Source organism: Patella vulgata, chromosome 2, assembly GCF_932274485.2.
Source record: "Patella vulgata chromosome 2, xgPatVulg1.2, whole genome shotgun sequence".
Classification (NCBI taxonomy): domain Eukaryota; kingdom Metazoa; phylum Mollusca; class Gastropoda; family Patellidae; genus Patella; species Patella vulgata.
The window spans coordinates 68,140,710-68,158,838 of record NC_065880.2 but is presented as its reverse complement, the minus strand read 5'-3'; the positions used below and the strand labels follow the sequence as shown (position 1 = coordinate 68,158,838).

At 35.2% G+C, this 18,129-nt stretch overlaps 2 protein-coding genes across 3 annotated transcripts in view; one reads left to right on the top strand and one right to left on the bottom strand.

The window, feature by feature from the left end:
• The window catches only part of LOC126812191 (transient receptor potential cation channel subfamily M member 2), a 47,928-nt gene extending 47,118 nt beyond the window's left edge, over nucleotides 1–810 (bottom strand). Inside the window, exon 1 of one of the 2 annotated variants that reach the window (XM_050538437.2) lies at nucleotides 773–810. The gene's annotated coding sequence lies outside the window, so the exon portion shown is untranslated. Of the gene's footprint in view, nucleotides 1–696 lie in introns of both variants that reach the window. The other variant, XM_050538435.2, reaches the window with a different exon arrangement.
• Nucleotides 811–5,440: 4,630 nt separating this feature from the next.
• LOC126812193 (60S ribosomal protein L3) lies at nucleotides 5,441–10,350 on the top strand. The gene is made up of 8 exons (XM_050538440.2): nucleotides 5,441–5,539; nucleotides 6,130–6,322; nucleotides 6,469–6,637; nucleotides 6,973–7,108; nucleotides 7,492–7,678; nucleotides 8,780–9,138; nucleotides 9,605–9,724; nucleotides 10,266–10,350. The coding sequence occupies exons 1-8, from the start codon at nucleotides 5,537–5,539 to the stop codon at nucleotides 10,308–10,310; spliced, it is 1,212 nt and encodes a 403-aa protein (XP_050394397.1). The 5' UTR covers nucleotides 5,441–5,536; the 3' UTR covers nucleotides 10,311–10,350.
• The last annotated feature ends 7,779 nt before the right edge of the window (nucleotides 10,351–18,129 follow it).

Here is an 18,129-nt window from a genome sequence, read left to right as displayed (position 1 = left end):
AGGGAAACAAAATACCGGACTACGGGCGTATTTATGTTTTTAAACGCCCAAACTAATTACTGGGTTCCGAGAGGAATAGCTTATTCATACACAACCGTTACGACAGACAAGCCTTGCTTTGACCCCCCTATACGAAATGATATATCCCGATAAGTGACGTAATTAGCTTCCATTTTTGTTATTGCTCAGTGTCAAAGTTTGTGAGGAGTTCAATTTTACAAGAGAGAACTTTTTTATTCGCTAGGACATATAGTTGTACAATGGATTTTATATAACCGGAGGTAATTTCAAACACACAGGTAAATTTATAATAACCAAAGTATAGTAGTTTGTTCATAATCGAAGAAATCCGTTTATTATTTACCACGGTTCACACAGTAGAGTCAGTCAGTGTGCCATTTAAATAATTCACATTTTAATATTAATGTAGGCCTAATCCTATAAATAATTGCAGTGAATAATATTTATTTCACTGATAAACGTATATCGGGTATATTATGTCTATTTATACAGGTAATAGACCTGGTGGTATTTACTGTTATTATATACATTACATGTGTAACAGTGTATGATCTACATCGACCGAGAGTTTGGGAGTCCTGATTTAAAACTCGTGAGGCCTTAATTAGGCTTATAACATTTTTTATCCACTTTGTATTTGATTACTTTAGTCTACTGCAGGGTAATATTATATACCGTTACAATTAATGCTGTGATAAGACCTAGTGCTGGGCCAACACTGTTATTTTCGGGTGAAGCAGTATTTATTTACCACTGTTTATGTCTACTGCCATCTTGAATCCAAGTGGTCGCTTATGTACAAACAGGCCGCTTAAACACTAAACACTAAACTTCCGTTCTCTCTGACCTCCACTCCACAGCATTGGTAAACGACTGAAACCAAAATGCCATCAGCTGAAGAGAACGGCGGAGATGTTGACAAGCCAAAATTACCATACTATGAACAGTTTTGTTATTCTGTTTTTAATCTATTAGATGGACCTGTTACAAAATTTCGAGGTAATTAGGCCTTTTATTTAGGCTATACAGTTATGAGTTAACAGTCAGTACGGTATATTATTTTAATAATCTTTGAATATTTCGATATAAGAGTAATTAATTCTCTGAAACTTGGTGTTGTTGCATTCGCATTGTGCCATAAAACATTTGATATTTTCATTGTTTATCCACTAAATAATTGTTGCAGCATGTAAACACTGTTTAGATACTTCAGTGTTTTAAAGATGGGAATAGGCCTATGGGCTTTTATAGCTTCTAATTTCATATCACCACTGCAATATCACTGACTGTAACACAGTGCTCAACAGTTATTTGAAATTTCTACTTTTACAGAAAAATTTGTTGAACCCTACCGAAACCAAAACAGGCCAGTTTATTATCACCGTAGGTTCAGACGAGTTCCAACTATAGATGAATGTTATACTGATGATGCTGTTTGTATTTTTGAAGCATCAGAACAGCTAAGAAGAGACAAGTATTTTATTTTTATTCCAGTCATTAATGTAAAATAACTTTGTTTCAAATTGAGGAGATGATCACATATTGTATAAATTCCATTTCCTAATCGATTTTGTTGTTTAATATTTAAAGATTTTAAGTTTATAATCCTTTTAGAGCCATTAAGTAACTGAATAAAGCAATGAACTATAAGTACACATACTTATGGAAGAACAATTACATCACCAAAATAAATTAGTAATTAGTAATTGGTAATTGTTCATCCATAAGTATGTGTTATAGTTTACTGTCATGATTATTGTCCATTGTAAGGCTGGCAATATATCATATATCAGAGATTCCAATAGCCTGAATTATTATCTTTATATATGATTTTTATTTTGACAGAATGGTTGATAATCAGATTGTGAAAATTTTAAGACAAAGAAAAGTTGAATGTTATGTATGGGAAGGTCCTGATGCTAAATACAAATGTAGAAAAATATCTGAGGACTATGAAGATGCAGCAGCTAATTGGTTTATTAAATGTAAGTATAAATGAAAAGTTTATTTATGTATCGTAAGTTTCATCTTAAATCAGTGCCTGAGCCAACTTCATAGATATTATAATTAATAAAAACTCAGTATCTTACAAAGATAACAGGAGGTTTTAGTTCTGTGAGCTTCCTAAATCAATAATTATTTGTCGACATCAATTAGGTATTGTTCTTCTCAGTAGCTCTTGGCTTCAAATTTTTTAACATGGCGCATATTTGGGCTATCTATCATGAAGAACTAAGAACTAAAAATTGAATTAGCTTGGAATTAGTAGAGGTACAGGCTGGTTTTGTGGTAATCAGTATGGAAACCTTACTTTTATGTAGTATAATCCTTATATTATTTATGAATTATATTTTACAGATGGTGATCTAGGTATGCAATCAACAGTCATAGATAATTATATGAAACAGAAGCACAGATTGATTTGGGAAAGAAGACAGAAAGAGAAAATATCTGCCCAATGATTAAAGAGATTAAATTGGGTCAAGTGTAAATAGTACTCTAGCTAGTAAAATACAAACTTTGATCAATGAGTTGCTGTACCTTGAGTGTAATAAACAAACAAGATCTTATGTGCTTAATATATGGATTTAGAATAAAAGAGTTTATCATGTTGGTTATGAGCTACCTTACTGGATAATTGGGTCATCTCTTTATTTTAGCATAAGAAAGATTTGTAGTTGAGAATCGGACATTTCTTATGGCTCAGAAAAATAAAATTAGTAACTGAAAGTAATTAGTAAGCTGACAGTAAATGAAATAATCAAAATATCATGTTAATCTATTGATTTCTTTTGCTAAAATCGGGCTAGTCTTTCATGTTGGTGACTTACTAAACCAGTTATTCGCAACCAAGATCCAAGTGAACCCCCAGGGGTGAATGGAGAGTGTCCGTGGCAGACTGGGGGTTATTTGTATTTTTGAGGGGCAAATGGAGTTTTCTGGGGGTGATTTTGCTTTTTCAGTGGTGTAAAAGGGTCCGCGGCGATCCAGGTGTGATTTGAGGGTACATTCTGCCACACACAATAGTACTAGCACTGATTATCTGACATCGGTCAGATCATGTGATCCAATCTGGATTGCTGCTAATGATGGTTTTGACCTCGAATGAGGGTGAGTGAGAAGTAGGGGTCTCGAAAAGGGGGTGGGCGAGTGAAAAAGGTTGGGAAACACTGTACTGAGCCAACTAGTTGGCAACAACCGCACAATAAAAGGGTTCTCATCATGCTAGACGATTTAAAAGTACAAGGCATTTGACCTAGTTGGTGGTGACACTACTAAACAAATGCATGAACTTTTCATCAGCCTTTGAAGTTTCTAGGTCACTGCATTCATACAGACAGAAGTTTTAAAGAAAGAAATGTGGTTTAACATCCACAACAAGTACAAGGCATTTGACCTAGTTGGTGGTGACACTACTAAACAAATGCATGAACTTTTCATCAGCCTTTGAAGTTTCTAGGTCACTGCATTCATACAGACAGAAGTTTTAAAGAAAGAAATGTGGTTTAACATCCACAAGATACATATTAGCTCATTTCGGGACTAACAGATGGTTCATTTTTTTTTCTACTAATTCTTGTGCACAGACAGGTCTTTAACAATGGGAAACAACCAGAGGATTCGGAGAAAACCCATGGGGTTGGATAGGTGAGTCACATACAAGCAGGGAATTGACAGACTGACCTTTGGATCTAAAGTGCATGCATTAAACCATTCTGCCACCCAACAATATTTGGTGTAGACTGGATGTTAAACCCCATTTCTCTCTATTAACGTGAGGAATTGTTGTCGGGTCCATAGATTCACCCAAAACAACCTGTATTTTGCTTAAGACTGCACCTCATCGTACATTGTGGTTGTGGTTGTAAAGAATAAGATTATCAGAATGTTCCAAAATATGTTATAGGAAAAGAAATGTCATGTATTTAGCATTGAAGTCAATAAGCAGATAATTACTAGCCTGACTCCATATCGCTATGATGGCCATAAGAGTTGTCTTTCTTGCTTTATTTGCACAGACAGATGGGTTTTTTTTAACTCAGAAATATTAACCAGGGGCTGCTAGGCAGGGTATGGCCACATTTTGCAAGAGATGGATAGAGAACAAGCTAAAAACAAAAACGAATTTTTGTACAACCAGGGGCCATAATCCAGAAAGTTATATAGTCTTAAATGCGCAAATATCAAAAGGGACTGAGATTTTTGGAATATAAAGATATATTATGATATTTAAGTTAAATTAAGTTTCATCAAAATCGGATAAAAATTGTGACAGCTAGAGGGTCCATAACCTTTGTATTACATACTTATACACAATTTGCGTACAAAGAGCGGCGATTTTGTCGGGCAGTTTCATTTCGATTTTCCCGAAATTCGAATTCAATCTTCATTATGGTGAAATGGTGATATATCTAAATGGTTTTTAAAATCGGAAACAAAATTGTGACCTCTAGAGAATCCACAAGCAGGCGCCATCATCCAGGAAGTTAAGTTCTGATATGTGTGATTATCAAAAAGAACCAATATCTTTATGATAAAAACATATATTTAATGTATCATCCGAATCGGATAAAAACGGTGGCATCTAGAGGGTCCACACTCCACAACCTTCATATACCATATTTTAAAACTATTTGTGTCAAGGGGCGGCCATTTTGTCCGGCAGTTTTGGTCCGATTTTCACGAAATTCGAACTCAACCATCATTATAAGGGCGATAAACTAAAACGATTTTTTAAATCCGATAAAAATTGTGACCACTAGTAGAGGGACCACAAGCTAAAATCACAATTTTTCGTACAATCAGGGGTCATAATTCAGGAAGTTAGGAATATCGAAAGGAACCAATATCTTTGGGTTATAAACATGCATTTCAAGTTTCATCAAAATCGGATCAAAATTGTGGCCTCTAGAGTGTCCACAAGCTAAAAACGTGATTTTTTGGTACAATCAGGGGCCATAATCCATGAAGTTATGGTCCAATACAATCATGCCAATATCGAAAGGAACCGAGATCTTTGGGAGATAGGCCTATATATTTCAAGTTTCGTCAAAATCGGATAAAAATTATGGCCTGTATAGAGTGTCAACAAACAAATTGTGGACGGACGGACTGGGGCGACGACAATATACGTCCACATGAAAATGTGGGCGTATAAAAACAAAAAAAGTTAGGGAATATTACTCATCTATACATCTAATATCTATACATCAGGCATTTATTAATAAATAATGTTCAATAAATGCCGGTAGTTTTATTTTGCCATCTTTAATTTCAATTATATATTACCAAAGAGCAGCTTTAATTAACTATTCTAATTGCTAATTGGTCTAGTATTAAGCCTAATTTCATTTCACGTGTAGGTCGATATAATGTACTTATGTAGTTACTTTAGAGTAGCCTAGGCTACTACTACTAGATATAATGCCGATCTTGACAGTCTAGTTGATCGAGACACAAATCGTATTTAACACCGCCTCGCTTTGATATCGCCCTTTTATACGTGACGGCCAACATGGTAAGCATGTGGTAAAAAATTGTCTCGATTAAATCTAGACGATCACCCTCCGACAAGACACAACCAATCAAATTATTGTTGTTTATTGAACAATAAAGTATTGTATGAATTACTAGAGCTATTATTTTTATTAGTTTTACCCCATGACACCCAGTATTACCCGAAAATTATTTCACGGTACATTTCTCCATCTTTCACGTCATTACTAATTGTTTAGGACCATGAATATGCAAAGATCTATGCGATCGTGTAAACTCTCTACCCTTTTCCAGTTCTATTTTAATGATGGCAATACTTTAAACTGATCCCGGTTAACTTTCTTGCGTTGCGATTAGTCTACAGGTGCCTCCTCGGGAGTGGTCAGTGGACCCTCGTATTGAGCATGTGCCATTTCAAGTCATGTATCCACATTAGTCAGGAATTTCTGATGCCTGGTTAGGGGGTAGCATTTTCATTGGTTAAGTAAATGGTAATACCAATTTGCTGATGAAAGTGGTGCCTTCAGTTATAATTATAATGCAATGGAAAAATATCTTGACTGGGACCTATGACCATGTGGTTAACTTATAATGGACTTTTTGTGTTTTCAGTCTCATCGTAAATTTTCAGCCCCACGTCATGGGTCGAAAGGTTTTTTGCCGAAAAAGAGAAGCAGAAGACATCGTGGCCGAATCCATGCTTTTCCTAAAGATGATCCCAAGAAGCCAGTTCATATGACTGCATTTATTGGCTACAAAGCAGGAATGACCCATATTGTGAGAGATGTGGACAGACCCGGATCTAGTAAGAATACCAATATATTATATGAACGTAGAGATCTACCCAAGAAAAAGATTATTAAATGGAAAAGACTGATAAAAGTTAAAACCCAAAAAACTGCGAAAGTTTGCAAGATCTCTATGAAAATTCTACCTTAATTTTTTTTTCAGAATTGAACAAGAAAGAAGTCGTAGAAGGCGTGTCAATTATTGAAACCCCACCAATGATGGTTGTTGGGGTCACAGGATACATAGAAACGCCAGAAGGTCTTAAAACATTCAAAACTTTATGGGCAGAACATTTAAGTGAAGAATGTAAAAGACGATTTTACAAAAATTGGTGAGTTTTTTTTTGTTTTTTTTATGAATGGGGTAACATTAAACCAGCCTGGCGTAATTTGAGCTCATCACTTTTAATTTCATAGTATTTGCATTTTGATGCCATAAAGGAATTTAGATTAAACTAGAGTTCACTTAATAACAGAAGTTGATTGTTTTTAAAAACATTATCTAGATAACCTATGCCTAATTGTAAGTCTGTTTTACAGCCAATACAGTAGTTTATAAAATTTGGCTCCGCTCGGTTATTCTGATGAGCCAGGTTTTGTAAGATGTGTAGCATTCATCTCCGCTCATGTATATAACATGATGAGGTGGCTACTTTTATTCCTCAAGGTCAAGATCTAAGAAGAAGGCCTTCACCAAGAATGCCAAGAAATGGCAAGATGAAGCTGGAAAGAAACTGATTGAAAGCGACTTCAATAAGATGAAGAAATACTGCAAAGTAATCCGTGTTATTGCTCACACCCAGGTTAGTATTGCATATTCTGTTATTTCTTGTGAGGGGGGTTGGATGGCTGAATGGTTAGCACGTGCGTGCTGTACTATAGTCTGTCATTGAGTCAACTGGTGTGGTTTCGATTCCCCGGTTGTATGAGACGGGGAGTAGGGTCACTTGTCCAACCTCGGGGTCCTCTGGTTTCCTCCCACTGCTAAAGAACCCTACACGCAAGCGAATTATTGAAATAAAATTAAACCATATGTTAGTCCCAAAATGACCTAGTTTGTGTCGAGTGGACTTTAAACCTCGTTTCTCTCTATTTCTTGTGATTGAACCAGCAAACAGTTAAACAATGCAAATACGTCGCATATTTATATAGTGATTAATATTTTGGGATTTATGTTTTTGTGTAGACAAAGATGTTAAGACACGTTCAGAAGAAGGCTCATATTGTTGAAATACAACTGAATGGTGGATCTATATCGGATAAAGTAGACTGGGCTAAACAACAAATGGAGAAACCAGTGCCTGTTAACCAAGTATTTGAACAAGATGAAGTTCTTGATATTATTGGTGTAACTAAAGGAAAGGGTTTCAAGGGTATGTAATTAAATTGGAAGAAAACTTGCTATATGTATACAAAAAATTAGATTAGATCATGGGTTAAAGGGATGCAACTCTATTGAAGAATTCTGGCTGAATCAGAAAGTGTACTATAGTAGGGTGACCCATGCACTCTACAGAAATACAGTCCACCACTGATAGTTCGAGACTACCACTGAAGCGTGCACATGCAATTCTCTACAAATCTATCAACTATTACAGCCGTAAAAAATTTATTGTTGACGATTTTGAATAGCGGTAAAATTAAGCTTCTTGGTTATTACAGCAGATTTAGAAATTACGTTCGTTTTATTTTTTAAATCGCTTTATCATTAACTGCACCGTTAAGAGCGGCATCTTTTGGTTTAGTACAAATAATATCTCTGAATCACTCGGTTTAGACAGGAACATGATACTAGCCGTAGTTTCATTTTACTTTTACAAGCTTCTTAAAACAATTGTTGAGCTAGCTAAAGTGCTTATTTCTAAATTCAATTTCTTGTTCTAGCTTTCTGTTATGTTTCGTAAAGTAGTCTTGATTATCCCAACCTGTCAATCAGACGTAGAATGGTCGATAGACTGGTTAAGCGAGACTAATTTCAAAACAAGGGCACGTAACCTATCTTTTACTCAAAAGTGTCTGGATGTTTGGACGACACTTGGAACCAGTTTTCAGTCTATTATTTATAGATGATTAATGGTCATAACTTATTAAGTACAACATGATCGTTTATTTAGTGACTATAATTGTGTGAAACTGATTTGAGGCTTGGCATATATATATATAAATATTGTGGCGTAATTATCGAGATATTTATTTATGGTGGGCCACCCTAACTATAGACCATGTTGTCCAGTATACAAACCTGAAAAATCTTGAGGCTATAATTTGAAATTGTTGGTACAGTGAATTCTTGAAATGTGATATTAGCCATGCAATCCTTTGTCAAAATTAACCCCCTCCTGCATAAGAATTTTCCTATCCCCTCTATGGTACTTGGAAGATCTGTGAAAGACGCCGTAACCTAGATGGCCTTGTATAATATGTGCTATACAGCTATAAATGGCAACTGCATTTTGAAATTTGACATTTTTCAGGTGTTACTGCCAGATGGCACACAAAGAAACTGCCTCGTAAAACTCACAAGGGTTTACGTAAAGTTGCATGTATTGGTGCTTGGCATCCTAGTAGAGTACAGTTTACAGTTGCAAGAGCTGGTCAAAAAGGTTATCATCATCGTACAGAGTTGAACAAGAAAATTTATCGTATTGGCCAGGGTATTCATACTAAAGATGGAAAAGTTGTCAAGAATAATGCTTCAACTGAATTTGATCCAGTTGTCAAGGCCATTACACCAATGGGAGGATTCCATCATTATGGTGAAGTCAACAATGATTTCCTTATGATTAAAGGAGCTGTTGTTGGTACTAGAAAAAGAGTTATTACCCTACGAAAAGTAAGTTTCATCAATTATATCACTCTGGAATCTGCATTGTATCAAATGATTATATGAGCCTTTCAACTTGTCAAATAAAAAAAAAATAAAAAAATTGAAACTGAAATTAAGAGAAATTGGGTTTAACGTCCACTCAACACAAACTAGGTCATTTCGGGACTTTCAACTTGTCAAATAAATAAAAAATTGAAACTGAAATTAAGAGAAATTGGGTTTAACGTCCACTCAACACAAACTAGGTCATTTCGGTACTAACATGGGTTAATTTTATTTCAATAATTCGCTTGCGCGTAGGGGTCTTTAGCAGTGGGAGGAAACTGGAGTACCCGGAGAAAACCCATGAGGTTGGACAGGCGACCCTACTCCTTGTCACGTACAACCGGGATTCGAAACCACGCCAGTTGACTCAAGAAACTGAAATAAAATCAACATTTGCTGGAACAAAATATTTTTTCCCCCATTTCAGTCCTTATTAACAGCATTCAGAAGGAAGCATACAGAAAAGATTGTTCTCAAGATGATTGATACAACTAGTAAACTTGGACATGGTCGCTTCCAAACTCACGAAGAAAAGAAAGCTTTTATGGTAATGTATATTTTAATTTAACCTTGTCTGAATTTGTTTGAGTCTGTGGAGTATGTTGCTGGGTCACAAAGCAGAATATCCAGTTGTTGGTCAAGAAAATTTGTTGTTTTCTAGCCTGGAATATTCCGGTCAGTGGGACAAGAAAAAGCATCTAGTCATTTTGATACAAAATTTTACTATTATAGATTGGATTTTGATCAAGAATGGGTGAAACCCCTACTTTCGGCATATTTCCATCATGGCACACTGCATAGCTTGAACCCTGAACCTAGTTGTTGGTGAAAAGGATGTCAAAAACTTTTCTTTGAATAAATGTGTAATTGTTGTATTGAAATTTGAACCACACTTCGTACATTGTTAAATATATTTATTTAATGATTTCATGTGTGGAATATAAATAGTGGAAATCATCCTGGGTCTGATTCAATTTTGAGCAGAAACCTCAGTATTCCAACTAACATTTTCTTGGAAGTTAAATAATTGAAATGTTATCTGAAAACATAATATACTGTATTGTCACATTTCCTTTTTATTTCCACAGGGTCCACTTAAGAAAGACAGATTGGCCAAAGAAGCTGCTGCCTAAATATTTGGAATATCAAATAAAATAAAATTCCAAAGGTTGACTTTGTTCTTTTTTATACGCCCACATTGAAATGTGGTCATCCCACATTGAAATGTGGTCATCTATTGTCGTCGGCAGCTAAAATGTCTACCTGTGATAGTTGAGTTGCAAAGTTCATGGTTCATTCAATGTCAAGGTTCCCATGGAGGTCGCGATGTCACAACCTCTGGACGCTACTGCTCGCGTGTCTGTAGATAGCATAGCTATAAGTTCGGGAATTGTGAAGTAAACAAGCAACAGCCAGATGTTGTGGAACTCTCAGTCGTTGCTACACGAGTTAACTTGCGACTAACATAGTACCCTCTCTCCAACGTAAGAGTAACCTAGTACATGTACATACTGCTGTGGTTTTCATTTATCAAAGTACACTGCATGGTGAAACATATTGTTTTTGTTTCATTGATCAAGGGCAGAAATAAGCTATCAAAATGGTGGATAGAAATTGATATTATTCCTAGAACTTTTTTTGCGACTGATACTTAATAAATGTTATCACAGGGGAGAACTATGCTTGAAAATTCAGAGAAACCTTTTACTGGGAATAGAATCGAGACCTGGCCCCAAGTTTACAAAGCATTCTCAGACTTAAGTTAAGAATTTACTCAACTTTCAATCACTGTTTATGACAAATCTTTGATCCAGATATACAAAACTTTGCACATAGTTTCTTATTGATGTATTTGATACATCAAAAGTTTTCTAAATGACTATATTTTAGTTACAATAAGGCAAATTATTTTGAGTAAATTTTGAACTTTTAAGTCTGAGAATGCCTTGTGAACTTTGGGCCTGGTTATCAAGCCAGGTTGTCGTGCATCTTTGAAATATTTATTGATTAAATGATTCCAGTATCTATGTAAGGTTCCAAAGTTGAGCTTGTTTTGACTATAGTTTTAAGCACTACCAAGCGCTTACACAAGATTCCCCAGATAATTACATCTTTAGAAATTCAAGTCTTAAAGGGCACATATTTGATATCTGGCTTTACAAAACAAAAACCTTTTATATACTATTGTTCTTTAATAAATCTGGCTCAAATATCACACATTGGACGGATACTTATTTACATCAACTACTCTGCCTAAAAAGACTAAATTGTACATAGAGGGAATGAATAAATCCGAGTAGTGTTAACAGATTAAATAAAAACTATCACAGTTGTTGCATAAATAACAAAATTTGACTAGCTAAAATTATCTAGAAAAATATATAATTTAAAGAATTATTACAAAATATAGATTAATCAAAATTAAATAATTAGGTGATGAATAATTACATACAATAAGGCAAGATGTAACAAATACAAAACTTAATAAGAAAATATTGTAAAGTATACAAAACACATAAAATGTAGGAATATAACATGTCAGTCTGATTAAACCACGGATCCTATTTCTGTTTCCTAATCATATTCTCTTCATATAACCGATTAGAATCAGTCAGACCTATTTTGAGTTAACACCATTTAAAGAAAACACCCATATTTAGATCAGTGTTTCAGATTGATAAAGTGTAAAGAAAACAACCTATATTCAGATCAGTGTTTCAATCAGATTGATAAAACGTAAAATTTTTGTATATATTTTTTTTGAATTTGAAAATTAAATATCTTTTTCCAGTACACATTGAAATTAAGTCTTTACTGATTTCTTAAAAAGTAGTCCATGCCATGACTACCTTGTTATAGGCGACAAAAACACCTTTATTAGGTTTGCTGAAAAGAGAAAACAAAACATATTTCAATTTAACTTTATTATTTGACAACTCCTGTACCTGAATCCTTGTATTATTCCCAAATCTGCCAAGACACTATACACCTACAACAAGTACACAGGCTGAAATGGTACCCTACACCTTAATAATAGAAGTTAACTATGTAAATGGTCCATGTCGTCAGATACACCAGTAATAGATTTGTTCGAATCGCTTTGCGCACCAATGCGCTATACTGAAACTAAACAAATCGCTTTATAGATTGTCATTTGACAATGCCAGTTGCAAATATAGATCGTAGGTCTGACAAACCACACAAGTTCAGTAAAAGTTGCCCCAGACTAAAGCAGTGGACACACAAGCTGAATCATTCAGCCATACTAGACGAATTATCCGCCTGATTCACCAGTCAATTGCATCACTTTTCACATCACATGATCAAACATGGCAGCGACTATGTCTTCAAACAATCATGTGACTATTCAACATCAGTGGTGATTAGCTAATGAATTTTAAAAACCTGGCGAACAAGACACTAATCGATACGACTAAAGCATTCGACACACAAGCCGAACGAGTGGACACACTAGGTGAATCTTCCGCTTGATTCACAGATCGATTGCATCACTTTCCACGTCACATGATTAAACATGGCAGCGACCATGTCTTCAAACAATCATGTGACTTCTCGACTAATGAATTCTAAAAATCATGCGTAAAATACCAAACCTTCGCATGAATATATACTCAGCTCAATTAAAAACTTGACACTGATGAATTTCAACAAATTTTTTTTCTGGTAAGTCAAATAAATTTTAAAGTGTTTCTAACGACAGTAAGTAGTAAGAAGCCTTTAATTTCATAAAATTGTCAAGTCACGTGGATCATGTGACTTTTGAGCATATAAAGATGAAAAACACAAACTCAATCTTAGAATGAGAGTGCTTCAAACTGGAACTATTGCCTACCGCCCACGTGTGACGTCACACCAGGAAGATCAAGCAATACGATTACGTCATCTTAGAAACAGATTTGTCACTGCAACCTCCACAAGTAGAGAGATGTTTGGTGGAAGGGTAACTGCACAAACTGTTCGAAATCGCTTGCAGGCTGCTGGTCTTCGAGCTCGGAGGCCCTATAATGGACCAATATTGACACCTCATTATCGCCGTAACCGACTTGTGTGGGCCACAAGACACATAAGATTTACTCAAAGACAGTGGAATTCGGTTGTCTTTAGTGACCAATCTCGATTCACTTTGAGATTTGCCGATGGCAGGGTCCGAGTGTACCGCAGACGAGGTGAACGTTACGCTCAAGTATGCGTCAGAGAAGTTGACCGATTTGGTGGCGGCAGCGTCATGGTTTGGGGTTCTTTTTGTGCACATGGACGTTCTCCTCTTGTTGTTGTCCAAGGGAACTTAAATGCTGTCCAGTACAGGGATCAGATTTTGCAACCTGTTCTTCTTCCGTTTATGCAGAGACATGGGCCTGGACTAACGTTTCAACAAGACAATGCTCGACCCCATACAGCAATTGCTACCCAGAATTTTTTAAGAAATGCCGGTGTCCAAGTCCTGGATTGGCCGTCGCTTAGCCCCGACCGTAATCCTATTGAACACATCTGGGACGAACTGGGTCGACGTGTTCGGCAGCAAGTGAATCCACCACTGACGTTGCAGGACCTTCAACATGCTCTTGCTGAGCAGTGGCGACGTCTTCCTCGGGTAGTGTTTACTAATGTTCTGAGATCCATGAGAAGACGTTGTGTGGCAGTACGAGACGCTAGAGGAGGCTACAACCGTTACTAAATACTTTATTCCGTTTGTTCTCCAAGTCTGTGAATTTCATTTTGGGGGCGTACTGTGACATCACGAACGTTATCAATGTCAAGGACTTTTGGCGAGACGTATTCTTGCTTTCTGTTGATGTCAAGGTCGTCTGTGCACAACATAACACTAAAATAGTTGCCTTAAACCAAATATTAAAAACCTTTGATTTGGGTGAATGTCACTGGACACACTAGGCAAATTTAGGCGCCGATTAAGAAATAAACCCACAGAATGACATCTAGGTAACAAGGGTAAACTTTGTGCAATTTTTGTATTTAATATATTCTTTCCAGGTAAAACCATCTAACTTATTTTAACTAAAACAAGCCAGTGTCACCAATAAGAGTTTGGTAAAATCTTTTGATGAGCCTCTTTTTAATCTGATTGAATCCAATTCGGGAGATTATAAACTATTGATATGTTGGTTTTCTCTTTGTAATTAAATAATAAATCTGGACCCATTTTAGGTTAGATAACTGAAAGCTGTGGAAAATTAAGAGTTTGTCCCAAAAAATGTAAATGATGATCTGTGGCTTTAAATGTTGGTATAGTGCCATACTATTGACAGATAAAATGTTACAAGTTTATATACACCTACCATTTAAAATATCTTACTTCATCAAATACACCATCATGCTTTCCTTCTAAAAATAATAATAAAATATGGGTTTTGATATTTACAAATCAAATGCAAAGTTGCAAGGAACATAAATATTCAGGTTAATTCTGTATCTGTAGATTTACTCATTATCATCGACTGGTTTCATATACCAATACATATGGTTTTCTATGTTATCAACAGAGAGTTGGTGCTGATATAACATCTTGATTTAGATAAGAGCTATGGGCATTCAAAATATTTTTTTTAAGCTTGTATACATTACATATTTATTTGTCATTCCAAAAATTTTGTATCTGTTCAACAAGTTTATTCTGAATTTTAAAATATTTTGGACAAAATTCTGAAAAGAAACTAAAACTAATCATAAACACTCACCTTCTTTATACAACTCAACACCAAGATAAATTCCACTCCTTCCTGGAAGTTGACCAATAAACCGTACAAAACCAATACTGAGCTTGCCGCCTTGACGAGAAAACTTGACAATATCATTAGTTTTAATATCAGCCGGACTGCTTGGTGAATATGGTCTCATACCGTGAGTTATAGAACTGCAAGAAAGGTTGATAATACAAATGGTTGTTTCCTCGAAAATTACAATATTACTGGCATTCGTATAATGTCATCAAGTTTAAATAAGAGGCCCAAGGGCTTTAATCCCCCATCAGTTGAGACTAATTGTGCATTAACAATTTTGCTTTTTGAGAATTCCAAAGCCTACAACATACAACCTTTTTATCAATATTTCCTTATTTAAATCAGAGACAACTAAACATTTTCAAAAATACCATAAAAAGGCATAACATATGGAGCTTTACCCAAATTTTGCCCTTCTCATGCTGTCCCTGCTCTGGGTATGGTACATGTAACAAATCTGAATAAGCATCTCCTTGGAAACTTTGATTGTAATCTCAACAACATAACATTTTTCTTCAACAACCAGGCATATGCCATGCAGTGTGCTGTGATGGAAATTTTCCCAGATAGTGGCACTTTGACCTACTTATATTCCTTTTTCCAAGTCTCTAGGATTCATTAAACTAGCAAGTCAACATTTACACAGGCCCAACCTCAGTTTTTTTTTGCCCTACCCAAACAACCAGATATTGTTACTTGCAAGCAACCCCTCACATCCTACACCACTGACAAAGGGAAAGTGTGACAATAAAATTCATAATAAAGGGCAATAACTTGGTTTAAAAAAAGGACACTTAAATCTTAAGCACAATACTCACTTCGAGAAATCAATAGTAGATTGTGAGGATGTATATAGATGTTTATTCTGTTGAGTTATTAGAGGCTTAGGTAGTACACTACGATAGCCACAGCCAGTAAGAGAAGGTTCCAATCTATGATTGTGTGGTGCTAGTCCTTCCATACTAGCAGATGGTCTTATAGGGGTGATATGACAATGTTCTGTTTCAACCGGTCGTGTCTCTGTCAAGTATACAGCATCATCATAGCGACCTACAAATATAATATTATATATGATCATTTTTGTTTGGTTACAATAATACATGCTTTGACAAGCACACAGGTCACTCCTCGGTGCAGTCCATCAAGGTTGTCACATTGTAATTCCTGTTTTGGTAAACTGACAAGTAATTATTAAATTTTGCTGAGGGTTGACAGGTTTCTTCATAAAATTGTGACCTATAGCGTATCCACAAATAAAATGTGAATGGACACACTGCCGAACAGGAGCGACGGCATAATATGTCTACATGAAAATGCGGGTGTATAGTATTTTTAAACATACCTCTACCAAGAACAGACTTGGATCTCTTTCTATATATAGTATGATAACCCTCATCATCTTCACTTAGAGAAGAATCTGATCCATAGTTAGTTGTCTTTTTGGCTCTGAAAGGGCTAGAATGTGAAAAACATCTATCCATCGGATTTGTACCTAACAATATATCTGTTGGTGTGTCACTTATATCTCCGCTGTCAACATAGTACTGTTTTTGTGGCGATTCGGATTTTCCAGTAACTGAAAAACATAAGTAAAAGTTTATGTTTTAACTTTTCATACACGCTAATCAAACTTACATTACAATTTGGATTTTTTCTGACTTTAGTATTGCACTGATATAGTGCTGGGTATTGCCACTGCAGTCACAATATGATACGTATTGCGATTCAGGTGCTACGATACAATTCGTATCACGATTCATAACCAGGTCATTTTTTACCAAGAAAACAACATCACGATATTGATGTGGGTCAAAATAAGGATCAATACAATTTAAGAGTGATTGTGTACCTATGGATAATGCGTGACATGGATATATAATTAAGAGTGACAGGTTACTTACTGAAGCAACAAAAAAAAAAACATAAAAAAGAATCACGATACATGGATTTAGCGTCTTGCGATTCAATACACGAATCGTGAGACGGTGAATCGTGATACATCCATTCAACAATATATCGGCCGGCACTACAATGAAATCTAACCAACTTTATATCAACTATGTGTCCTATTAGACGGTATGCTGTTTGTAGCCTATCAAGCAGTATGTTGTTTTTGTCCTATTAGACGGTATGCTGTTTATGTCCTATCAGATGGTATGCTGTTTGTTTGTAGCTTCTCTATCAATCCTACAAACGCTACATTGAAAGCATTTCAAATGAAGAACATTCTATTTAATTTATTGCCTGACTAAAGTTTGCTACATGACAGAAAAGCAAAGAAAATTTTAGCAGGTATGTTATGCTTGATTTGTTTAGTGGAGGTTACTATCTTTGGTATTGATTTCTCACAACCGTCTGTGATAACTTTGCTCCCAAATCAATGGTTTCTATTCAATATAGTTCAATTATTAAAAACATGATTTCAAAAAATAATGTATATTAACAGTCGCAGTGATATTGAAAAGTGTTTTGTTTGGGCTGGCCAGTATATGAAAACCATATAATATATTCTGGACTTACGCCAGTTGTTAACCAAGAGGATAACTCCCAGATCAAAACACAATTACTATAAATATTCTTGTCATAATATAATTACTGGTATTACAAATACAACACAGATACTCCTCCAGTCATTAAATTAAAACCCAGGTAAGTCTACATTCATTAAATTTAACACAGCTATATGGCAATATTCATTAAAATACAAGAGAGATATGTCAGTTCATTAAAATACAAAATAACTATGCCCATATTCAATAAAATAAAAGACAGCTATGCAAATATTCATCAAAATACAAAACAACTAAGCCAATATTCATTAAAGACAAATAGCTAAGCCAATATTCATTAAAATACAAAACAGCTAAGCCAATATTCATTAAAAATTTCAATAAACTGCATCAAATAAGATGCATCTAGATAAAAATGGAACTTACTACAATATGACAGAAATGTTAAAAAAAATCGCTGACTAAAAATTTGATCGTTATGTCATTTAATCATGAACCTGTTATTATAAGTTAAAATACTGAGTCTTACTATCTTAATCTATCTATGTTAATCTGTCTAACTAAAAAACTACTTTATATCTTGAAATCCAAAATGAATAGGTCAAGTTATTTAAATATCTGTTGGTAATTATAGCATGCCTGTTAAAACATGTTCACCATAGTCACTTGACAACCTTTAGTAGTAA